General features: G+C 35.5%; 1 protein-coding gene across 1 annotated transcript; it reads right to left on the minus strand.

Annotated features, from left to right (window-relative positions):
* Positions 1-427: 427 nt before the first annotated feature.
* LOC143440758 (vomeronasal type-1 receptor 4-like) lies at positions 428-1,375 on the minus strand. The gene has a single exon (XM_076927541.1). The coding sequence runs from the start codon at positions 1,346-1,348 to the stop codon at positions 428-430; it is 921 nt and encodes a 306-aa protein (XP_076783656.1). The 5' UTR covers positions 1,349-1,375.
* Positions 1,376-12,695: the final 11,320 nt, after the last annotated feature.

Here is a 12,695-nt window from a genome sequence, read left to right on the forward strand (position 1 = left end):
GCTGATGTAGAGTCTTAACATAAAGGGCCAAAGAAAGGAGACCTGAGCACAGAAATTCATATCTCTACTTTTTGACTGGGAACTCAATGTTACCGCACAGCATATGTTCCTCTTTCAGCAGATCCATCTCTCCCACTGCTTCTATCTTATCATGATAGACAGAACATTCAGATGGTGAGGGGTGAAAGAAACCTTTCCCACTTTGAGTTGCCTTTGTTAGGTATTTTGTCAGGGGAACAAGAAAGATATATAATACATCTATCAAATGTTTTCTCACAAAATTACTACTGATCATTCCATATAATTAGTTAGTTATATAAAGCTTACTTTTTCAAACTGTAGTTTTAGCATTGTATAACAGATAAAAATATATAATAATATATAAAAAAAGAAAAATGCCCACGGCTCATATCATATTTGGAGGAAGCTATTTCTTACCCACACAGGGTAAAAACAGACTGAAACTAGATTTCATATTGGTGATGAGTACAAAGGGGCAAAATATGGGAAAGAATATTTCTAGAAATGTAAATATATTTACTCCCCAAATCACTGGATAGTTTAAGCAGGTCCTAACAACAGCCACAATGGAAGAGAATGAGTAAGAGATGACAAAGGTGCATAGCAAGATGAGGATAGTTTGTGTGGCTCTGTCTTCTGGTGAAACTTTCAGAAAATGTTGAGCACTGTGAATATGCTTGACATGTCTCTTATGTCTGTAGAGTATACTCACCATGGAGACACTTGAGCAGGCCATGAGACTGAGACACAAGGCATCAGAGAAGCACACTAGGAGTATATACAATGTAGTTTCCACACTACCAGAAGCAAACGATGAGCAATATCCATAACTCAACCTGTTAGTTGCATTTTTCTTGTAACTGGGGCCTGTTGCTCTTAGTGGAGTCAAGATGTTTAGAAGCAGGTGCACAAGCCAACTGAGTGAGCAGGAGGGACCAATATACTTGCTTGCTCTGTATTTAAGCTTCATCCACCTTGAGTTACTGGGGCTGATTGTGATTGCTTGGAAACAACTTAGTAGGCACATGGTATATAGGGACATTCCCCTTGTTATTCGGGAAATATACACTATTAATTTACATCCCATGTTATCTAGAAAATTCTTAAACCCAAAATATGTCACTGTCTGTGGAAAGCCTCTTAAGACAATAGTCAAGGAGTTGGCAAAAGTCAAGTGCTCTATAATCAGGTCTTTGGGAGTTAAATGCTTTCTTGTTAATATCAAAATGATATAATAAAATAGGATTGAAGAATTTCCAAACATTCCCACTGTAATCTGGCAAAAGAGAAAAGTTTCTATTGCAAAGTTTTCAGGATCCATTTTCATTTCTATTTAAAAAAAAAAAGAAAATAAATGTATTTTGGTCCAAAGTCCCTGAACATGCCTTATGAGTATACATTATTTCGTGAAGTAAGCATAAAGCATTACTCACTACAGTGTATTTAAATAGCTCTCTCACTGCAAAAAGGTGTTTAAAACAGTTTGGTTTATGGATTAGATATTCTCTATTATCTTAATGTAATGGGAAAATAGGATATGTTTACTCAAGTTTAATATTTTCTCTGGACATGGTGGTAGACATCTTTAATTCTATGAGTCAAGAGACAGAGACAGACTTACCTATTAAATTCTTGGTGCTCTTGTCTATAGTGGCAGTTCTAAAAATGTTAGAGATATATACAGATAAGCATGTTATAAAAATAAAAAAGATTAATGTGTATTTTTTCTGTTGAATAAACTCAATGTTTTGCAGTGAATTTTCAAAGATGGCCATTGACATTATTTGCAAAATTCTGCAAAATGTTTCAAAATTCATAAAAAAATGACAGAAATATTTGAAGTGTGTAGTTAGAATGAGTGAAGAAAAAGCATACTTTATTTTAAGATTTATCTCGTTTTTACTTAAGTATATGTTTGGGAGCTTGCATATGAGTTTGATTGCCAGCAGAAGCCAAAGGCTTGTCATCTTCTACAGCTAGATTTACTTGGAGCTAGGAAATGAACACAGATGAAAAGTAACAGGAGGATGAATTCTTATACATTACTCATCTCTATACTCTAAACAAATATGTAAAATAAATTTGGAAAAACCTAAAATATAAAATAAGTTGAAATGGGTTAACAACTTGAATAAATTTCATATAAAGAATTCAGAAATGTCCAAAATGTGTGCAGAAAAAGGCTCAAAATTGCCAATAGTTAAGGAACTACAATGAGGACATGGGAGTGAAAATTGCAAGGAGAGATCATCACATACTGAATAAAAAGACATTAGTTAGAACAAATCACCATAAATAAAAGCAAAAGTTAAAGTGACTTAGTATATGGAGGGCAACAACCCTAGTGTAGACTCCATAGCAAAGTAAAACATTATACAAAACATTATAGAAGTATAAAAATTAGTATTGTTTGTCTTCAATATAATTGAAAAATAATTACCAAGTTCTATTTGTAGTGTTACTGAATCACCTATATGGTAGGCAATCAACTCTTGTTAATCATAATAACAAAAGCTGTACAGGGAATCTGGCACATACGAATATACAAAGCCACACAGGAAATGACCTGAGTAAGAAGGATAAAGGTATTCCATCCCAATGCCCTGCTGAGTTAGAGGAGTTCTCAGGAAGAATGTCAGGAAGACACAGTCACTTTTTTCTTGAATGGTTGGGGTAACTTAGTGATTAGACGTGCACAATGGGATTATATTTATATCCCCCCAATGGGCACAAATATTAATGTTAAATTATTCTCAAAATAAGATGCTAAAATTTTTAGAGGAAAAGTGTTAGACATGCAAGGCCTAGAGACAACCATACAAGAACAACACAAGAAATGCACCAAGAATTGACTAATGGAACTGCATGAAATTAAAAGCTTTCTGCACATTAAAGGAAACTACCAGCCAAGCGGAGATAAAACCTACTGAATGAAAGAAAATCTTTGATTTCTGTATTTCACTCGGGAGTTTAAAACCTACATGCACAAAGGCAAATGCAGATTTCATAAACTTCATAAACTTTCCAGCAAACAAGTAGTTAAGAAAATGGGCAAGAATTTCTTTAAAAACAAAGCACCAATGGGCAGTAAATGGTTCCTGAAAGTATTCAACATTTTTGCCTAACAAGTAAATGCAAATTAAAAATTCTTTGTTACTGCATTGTACCCCTTAGAATGATTAACATCAACAGAATAGATCACAAGAAATACATATTATGGTGTGGGACAAAAAAAGAATCTTCATTCAATAATAGGAGGTTAACTACTTTGTTCATTATAGAAATAAATGTGAAAATTTCTCAGTCAAATAAAAAGGATTACAATATAACACAGCTATATAACATCTGGGCATATACCAGAAGAACTGTATGTCCTGTCACAGAGACATTGCATATCTATGTTAAGTGCATAATTTAGAGCAGAAGAGAAATGATGGTCATCAGCAGATAATCAAAGTGTGGTATAAATACAGAGTAGATGCGTAAATTTGTATAAGAAAATATAATCATGAAACTTTCAGGAATTAGATGGAAATACAATAATTTTACCAAGGTGACATAGACTTGGGGACAATAAAGCAGACATTCTGTCTCAAATACTGATGTGAATCACAATGTCACTATATATGTAAGTGTGGAGAGAAAGTGGTTTTGGATAATAAATCCGAAAAGGAGATGACAGAATGGGGAAAAAAAGAGTTGTTGAGGAATCAAGGGGAGGGGTTGGAACAAATATATATATATATATATATATATATATATATATAGAGAGAGAGAGAGAGAGAGAGAGAGAGAAGTTTAAAAAGAGAATGAAAAAAATTTAGTGGAAAACATCATAATGAAATCTAATACTTAATACTATGTATGCTAATTTAAAAATGTAAAAAAAAAAGAATCAAGCCAAATTAGAAAAACAAGATTATAGTTTCATAGTAAATTTTGCTATTTAATAATGATGAGTTTCATAGTCAATAAAATGTGAACAATTTGCACTTAAATTCTTAAAGTTCTTAGGAACATTCTTGTCTTTTTTTGTCTTTTATAAGAACTGAATTACACTGGAGACTAAACCCAGAGTCTCATGAACAAAAGATGAACACTTTCCCATTGAGCTACATCCTACCCTTTTTATATAAATTTTATATCAGTATGACAATTTGAAAAAGAATGATATTTATAATAGGTATTTTTTGGTAATACAGTGACTGTGTTGTCATTTTGTGCATAGAAAACTCTTGTTTGTGTCCCTGGAGTTTTCTTTGCAGAACATGTCTCAAATGTTCATATTTCTTTGATTTATAGAATGTGCTTTAAATTGCAATAATTTCCCCCGAAAGCAGTGCATTTGTTAAGACCTATTTCTTATGCTTTGTTAATTATTTTGCTATTACAAGCATCTTTCTGAATGACGTTCTCATGGTGTAGGTACACTATGAAAAAAGAATAGTTTTTCTTATGAAAGAGGAATTCCTGTTTTATCCACCAATTTCACTCCTTAGTACCCATAAAAATGAATTAAAATCAGAGTCTTAAAGAAGTACCTCCTTGGTCATATCCACAACATAATCATTCACAGGAGCTGAATATTACAATTATTCCACGTGTCAATCATCATCATCATCCATAACAACAACAAAATGTGTGATGAATAAAAAGTACTATACAACCTAGAACTGACCTTAATACATGCATGTAATCAAAATGGTATAAAAGCATAAAGAAAGTAGGGGTATAGGATAGGGGGTTCTAAGGAGGGAAAATGGGGAAAGGGGATGACATCTGTATTGTAAATAAATAAAATATCCAATAAAAACAAAAAAAGTACTGTACATAAACAATGGTATAACAACTATCCTTTAAAACATGGATATTACTAGAGACACTGTGTTAAGTGCTATGACTAGTTACATTGCTGTATAACTCTTTATTATACACTGTGTTTTCATCACAAACTCAACTTCATTTTAACTAGAGTGACTTGCTACAAACACACAGAAACTAAAATGATGATGGCAGTAAGACTGCTGTGCAGGTAAAGGAGCTTTATATCTAGTCTGATGAGCAGGGTTCATTCCAGGGTCCCACATTATGGAAGGAGAGACACAGCTCCCAAAACACATCTACTAATCTCTGTACATGTACACTGTCTTAGCTGCATTTGCCTTCAATAAAAATAAGTGAATTGTGTAATGCAAATTAAAAAAAAAAAACCAGTGATGATTCACATGGCTGCAAGAAGAATGTGACTGTTCCAGGGACACAGTCTTGGGTGTGTGATGAAAATGTCCTGCAACTCAGTTCATGACTGAACTGTATACCCACAATGGTTAGCAGTATAAATGTTTGTAGTTTGACATTAGTTCTAATCTTAAATAAAAGAGAATTATGGTTAAGATATGAAAAGTTCAGGCTATGTTATATGGTACAGAGCTACAGTGAATGCAGTCAAGTAAAGTCAAAACTGACATGGATTCATAGGTTAGTAATATCAAATTTGGGGTCACAATGATGAATTTGATTTCTGTCTATAAGAATTTGAGGTATATTAGGAGTAAGATGTAGAGATTTGTTTTCATTTGGGTTTCTTTTTGTCACAGCAATCCCTGGAATCAACCACAGATATGATACCTTCTGAAACTCTACACATTGCCTATGAAAATAGAAATAGAGAAACCCATACATACCTATGTCTATTTTCCAGAAGTGGAGAGTTCTAAGAGGACAGGCTTCACATGCCAAGACCACTGTATGTGTTTGTTCTTTCAAATAACACATGAGCTGGAATCATAGACAAAAACAATTTTTGGATGTATTTAGTGAAACATAGAACTAAACATAGAAATATCTGTCATATTTCTGACTATCTGAAGTACCAAAAAAAAAAAAAAATATTCCCACCATGATAAATATAGTTCATTCAATTAATGAATTAATCTTGTTGCTTCCATAAAATTCAATTTTTCTAATTAAAAAAATCACCTTATAATTCTACCATTGATAAGATAATTTCATTTACTAGAATCTGTATCCTCTTTCACCCATTATTTGAATCCTGCTCTGTAGAGACAAAAATATAATGTAGAGTTTTTTAAAGTATAAAAACTGGTGAGTAGGAGGAAGGAAATGAATCAAAGTACTTTAAGATATCAGGATAAGATGTGGATGTCATACATGGCTTTTCCAACCATTGCAAGATTCTGGATGTGAATTTCATGGTTATCGGTAAAAAAAATAAAAAATAAAAAATTTAATTAAATCTTTCTTTGAAAGTCTAAAATTTAGGAGGAAACATGCAAAAAATATAGAAAGAGGTAAAGAAAGACAGAGACAGAGAGAAGAGAAAGAGAAAAAGGCTAGATGAAAAAAGGAAAGAAGAAAATGAAGTGATAACTGTGATAAGAGAGACTCAGTAGCTGCTTATGGAAGGAAAAGGGTTTGAGTATTGAAGACAGCATGCTATGCCTAAAGTTGTAATTACTCCACTTTCATCCAAAAGCCCATTCAATGCCTAAACCAAACCACAGTCCCCTGTTCCTACTATGAATGCCTTAAATTCTCTTTCTTTCCTTCATCCTTTCTTCCTTACTTTATCTTTTCTCCTTTCTAGCTTCCTTCCTTCCTTCCTTCCTTCCTTCCTTCCTTCCTTCCTTCCTTCCTTTCTTCCTTCTCCTTTCCTTCTTTCCTTCTTTCCTTCCCTTTCTTTTTTTGCTTCCTTTCTTGTTCGTCTCATTTTCCCCTTTATTTCAGTAGAGCTGATGGAATTTTTAAGATAGATTTTAATTACAACTAAAATAAAGAGAAACCACTGTGAAAAAAGTAAGATGCTTCCAGGAGCACAAGCATGACTTTTCCCAAACCTGCTTCCTAATATCTTCAGTTCTTACTACTCCTGTGCACTGTTCGCTCACCTCAATGCTGGGTGACACTGTTGTAGTTGCTGTGATCTTTGTCATGAGAAGTAAGTTAGCTGAAGCTCTGGTGGGACACTTTCCTTCACTTAAAGGTTCATGATCTCCTGGTATTCTTTCCCAGAAGATAAGTCATTGTAAACTCACATCTAGAACCATGTTGACAGCATCTTCACAAGTGTCTGAGGTAACTTTTAAACACCTTGGTCCTGAGTTCCTGTCAGGAAACAAAACAAATAGTAGTATGAATTACAGGAGCAACTCCAAGGAAGCAATTGTGAATCAGAGTAAGAACTTTTCTGTCAGCATTTGAAACACAAAAAGGATGATATAGAAGCATGCAGAAGGCACAGGGTTTCATTGAAAGTATAATTTCATGACCTTGCCTCTGGAGGGTCCCTCCCTGTTACCCAGTATCTTAGACAGTTTCAACATCTCAAGTGTGTTTAGTCCCAAAGATACTCAGGACAAATGGCTAACTGAGGTGCCTATTAACGTATCATAGCATATTCTGGCTGCCAGCTTCTCACAGCATTGCAAATAACCTCTTACAGGGTTTGGCTCCTTTCAGCACTACCCCTGCCATCTAAATTAAAACTCTTTATACTTTCATCTTCCCTTCACTTCCCCTAGCTCCCCTATCCTTTAAAACCTAGGTAAGTTAGTCAGTCTATGGGGTAACTGTATATAGCCATCCCTGACAGTGAAAGGGACAGAGCAGAGAGGACCAACTGTTGGTCTTGTTTCTTCTCAGAGTCCTCCTTGTCTTCTTGGTTCTTCTCATGCACTTTTTTCTTTCTTTTGCACTGTTTTCTTTGACTTCTGTTGCTCTCCTCACTTCTCTCCTCATGGCCTGGTTCTGTGTATGGGCCTTGTCTAATGTGCTACAATTTCTCAGTGCCTTAGATGCTTCTAAATGTTTCTGAATGTTCTCTCTTTCATATCTACAATAAAAACCTTCTTGTCAATGAGAACTTGGTGTGGTCATGTCCACATTTTCATTCAAAAATGTCCAATTATTAATGTACCACATTCTTCAGGTTAAAGTTTTGAAATTATTAATACATGTTGTGTGTTACTCTTTGTTGACTCTTGTGTTTTAGAGAAATATATTGTATGTGTATAAAACAATTTATACACATTGGGTATAAAGTTGGATAAATCATCTCAATGTGAGCTATCAGGAAGAGGGCTGATGGGAGCTTAGCTTTAATTGAATGCAAGTATACATAGAAATACATGCCAAAGTAGCAGGTTTTATGAAGCATCATTACATATGGGGGTTTGCCATTATTAATATAATTACAGAAAATTTAAATATGATTATAGCTGTAGCAATGAGAGATTTGTCTTTTGATATCTTTGTAGACTTAATGTTGGCAGAATTATAATTTTTTTAAATAAATGGTGTGAAAATTAGCAAAATTATTTTTTGTATGTTTGTTTCTAACCCATGAAGAAATTGATATTTTCCCTTATGATTTTAAGAATATTTATTTTCCTAAAAATAACTAGCCTGAGGTGAGATAGTACAATCAGGAGACAAGAACAATTGTTGATTTTTCAGGAGACTTAATTGAGTGCCCAGAACCAATTTGGTAGATAAATAGCCATCCAAGATAGACCTGAGCCCTCCTCTGACCTGCATGAACAATCATCATACATGTGGTACAGGTCCATACATATGTATTGGCAACATATTCAAACACATAAAAGTAAACCTTTTAAAATGATAACTATCTTGTCACTAGGCAGCTTTATCTTTTTAAGTTCCACCATTAATTACATTCAGGATCCTACACATTTGAGGTGTATAAAAGAGAAATTTCTTTTTTCTCTGTTATCTATTTATGGAGATGAAATATGAGTATGCCTAAAACTTTATTGTGCTTATCACTGAAGAAATCCTCCTTCAAGAACACTTCAGGTGGATTCTTCTGTGGAATTAAAGAAGAATAAACTTTTATATCTATTTCTCTCTTATTGATATAAAAAGCATTTTATATTCATAGGGAATTTTCCTTTAATTAGATTATAATTATTTAATTAGATAAACAAACTTAAGAATTATGTAAATATCTGGTCTTGTACTTACAGGGTAAAGCCCAGGGTCTTTTAATGAACATAGCTGAAAAAAGAAAAGCAACAGAAAATATAGCTTGCAGCCTTAAAAATGGTGATTATCATGGGAAAGTTCTGGCTACAAAATGAATCATGATTGCACAGCATATAGATAATGGGGACACTTCCCTTAGCAGGAAGTAGCCTCCACATGCATATAGCTACAAGCAGACTCATCATAGGAAGCAGCCTTTAGTAGCTAGATGTAGCCTCCACAGTGTCAGGCAAACATCTTTACTACACTATGGAAACCCAAGTAGCCTCCAGTGAAGAAAGCAGTCTGCCCTACCAGTAAGTAGCCTCCACATAGTAGGAGGAGGGTCCTATTATATGTGAATATAGTTTTAGAGTCTCACTTCAAAAATTAGAAATAATGCCAATGTGGCTTACCCCATTTATTTCTTCAGTTTGTTGTTTCCACCATCTTGATATGAAAGGAAAGATAACCTACTGGTGTGCAGCCTGGAAACATGATTGTTTGTCATGTGGAGAATAGGTCAGTCTTTCCTGTGATTGTGATCAGATTCTGAGTACACAACTATTTCCTGGCTTCTTACCAAACAAAACAATTATTACAGGATATTTGCTCACACTGTGAACCCTTTTTGGTCTGTGTTCCACCCACCTCCCTTAGGAGGTGAAAGGCAGGGGGTTTGACTGTGCTTATACCATGCAGTTGCCAGAAGGGTGCTAGGCTTCAGGGAATCCCCTAGACATTGCTCTGGGGGTGTGAAAGCACAGAGATTGGAAAAGCCAAAGCAGGTATTCCCTGGTTTTCAGGCTCTCAATTTGTGCTGGAGAACTAACTACTCATAGAAGTTGAGAATGGAGACACCTAGCTGGTCTGCTCCTCTGAAGCCACCATATCCTGAACATTCCTAGTAGCAGATTAGAACCCTCCTCCACAACCCTAAGCCCCAGAGCTGCAACTGGGAGCCTGAGGTACTCAGAACCCATAACCCACACAAACCCCACCCCTCCAAAATACCACTCCCCATCCACCCCTCAACTGGTCCTTTTGTCTGGGGCAGACACCTAGCTGGTCTGCTCCTCTGAAGACAACATATCCTAAAGTGTCTCAGAGGAACCACTGCACTTTGGAGCAGAGAAAGAACCACTGTACTACCAGCAACAGATTTTAGGATCCCAGAGGCAGCCTGAGTCCCAGAAGCTCTTCCACCCAGGAGCTCAGGATCACAGGATTACAGAAGCAGATGGACTCTGAGGAGTTCTGACACAGGCAAGATAACAGGACAGACAGGCTCTAGTCAGAGACAGTGAGTGTAGGTAGCACTAGAGATAACCAGATGGTGAAAGGCAAGCGCAAGAACATAAGCAACAGAAACCAAAGTTACCTGGCATCATCATAATCCAGTTCTCCCAACATAGCAAGTCCTGGACACCCAATCACACTGGAAAAGCAGGATTCAGAATTAAAATCACTTCTCATGCTGATGATAGAGGACTTTAAGAAGGACATAAACAACTCCCTTAAAGACATACAGAAGAACACAGGTAAACAGGTAGAAGCCCTTAAAGAGGAAGCACAAAAACCCCTTAAAGAATTACAAGAAAACACAACCAAATAGGTGAAGGAACTAAACAAAACCATCTAGGATCTAAAAATGGAAGTAGAAACAATAAAGAAATCACAACAAAAGACTACCCTGGAGATAGAAAACCTAGGAAAGAGATTAGGAGTCAAAGATGGAAGCATCATCAACAGAAGAGATAGAAGAGCCCAAAGTCCACCCAGCACCCTGTGGAGTAAACTCTGTCAAATTCCAGAACTTCTGCCCCCCCCCCAGCAGCCTGAGGCAGCAGACACAGGGGACCCACAACTCAGCCCAACAGGAACCACACCCACACAGAAGCTACAGCCTCAAAACTGTTAAAGAAAATGCAAAATGCAAAAGCTCCTAACCCAAAACATCAAGGAAATTCAGGACACAATGAGAAGACCAAATCTAAGGATAATAGGTATAGATGAGAGTGAAGATTCCCAACTTAAAGGGCCAGTAAACATCTTCAACAAAATTATAGAGGAAAACTTTCCTTACCTTAAAAAAGAGATGCCCATGAACATACAAGAAGCCTACAGAACTCCAAATATACTAGACCAGAAGAGAAATACCTCCCATCACATAATAATCAAAACATCAAATGTACAAAATAAAGAAAAAATACTAAAAGCAGTAACGGAAAAAGCTCAGGTAACATGTAAAGGCAGACCCATAAGAATTACAGCAGACTTCTCACCAGAGTCTATAAAAGCCAGAAGATCCTGGACTGATGTAATACAGACCCTAAGAGAACACAGATGCCAACCCAGACTATTATACCCAGCAAAAGTCTCAATCACTATAGATGAACAAACCAAGATATTCCATGACAAAACCAAATTTACACAATATCTCCCCACAAATCCAGACCTACAAAGGATAATAGATGGAAAACTCCAACACAGGAGGGAAACTACAATCTAGAAATAGCAGGAAAGTAATCTTTCAACAAACCAAAAAGAAGATAGCTACACAAACATAGTTCCACCTCTAATAACAAAAGTAACAGGAAGAAACAATCACTTTTCCTTAATATCTCTTAATATCAATGGACTCAATTCCCCAATAAAAAGACATAGACTAACAGACTGGATACATAAACAGGACCCAAGATATTGCTGCATACAAAAAATGCACCTTAGCAATAAAGACAGACACTACCTCAGAGTAAAAGGCCAAAAAACAATTTTCCAAGCAAATGGCCCCAGGAAACAAGATGGAGTAGTCATTCTAATATCGAATAAAATTGACTTTCAACCAAAAGTTGTCAAAAAAGATAAGGAAGGACACTTTATACTTGTCAAAGGAAAAAAGCTACCAAGGTGAACTCTCAATTCTTAATATCTATGCTCCAAATGCAAGGGCACCCACATTCATAAAAGAAACATTACTAAAGCTCAAAGCATACATCGCACCTCACATAATAATAGTGGAGGATTTCAATACCCCAATCTCAGTAATGGACAGATCATGGAAACAGAAACCAAACAGAGACACAGTTAAATTAACAGAAGTTATGAACCAAGTGGACTTAACTGATATCTACAGAACATTTCAACCTAAAACAAAAGATTATACCCTTTTCTCAGCACCTCATGGTACCTTCTCTAAAATAGACCATATAATTGGTCACAAAACAGGCCTCAACAGATACAAAAAATATTGAAATAATCCCATGCATCCTATCAGATCACCACAAAGGCTGGTCTTTAATAATAACAAAAACAGTGGAAAGCCCACATACACGTGGAAACTGAAAAAAGCTCTACTCAATAATTACTTGGTCAAAGAAGAAATAAAGAAAGAAATTAAAGACTTTTTAGAATTTAATGGAAATGAAGACACATCATACCAAAACTTATGGGACACAATGAAAGCAGTGCTAAGGAGAAAACTCATAGCTCTAAGTGTCTACAAAAAGAAACTGGAGAGAACATACACTAGCAACTTGACAGCACACCTGAAAGCTCTAGAACAAAAAGAAGCAAATACACCCAAGAAGAGTAGAAGTCAGGAAATAATTCAACTCAGGGCTGAAATCAACCAAATATAAAGAAAAAGAATTATAAATAGTGTCAACAAA

Source organism: Arvicanthis niloticus, chromosome 30 (genome assembly GCF_011762505.2).
Source record: "Arvicanthis niloticus isolate mArvNil1 chromosome 30, mArvNil1.pat.X, whole genome shotgun sequence".
In the NCBI taxonomy this organism is placed as follows: domain Eukaryota; kingdom Metazoa; phylum Chordata; class Mammalia; order Rodentia; family Muridae; genus Arvicanthis; species Arvicanthis niloticus.

Coding starts and splice junctions, on each gene's coding strand:
- LOC143440758 (XM_076927541.1), bottom strand. CDS start 1,348: ATGAAAATGGATCCTGAAAACTTTGCAATAGAAACTTTTCTCTTTTGC.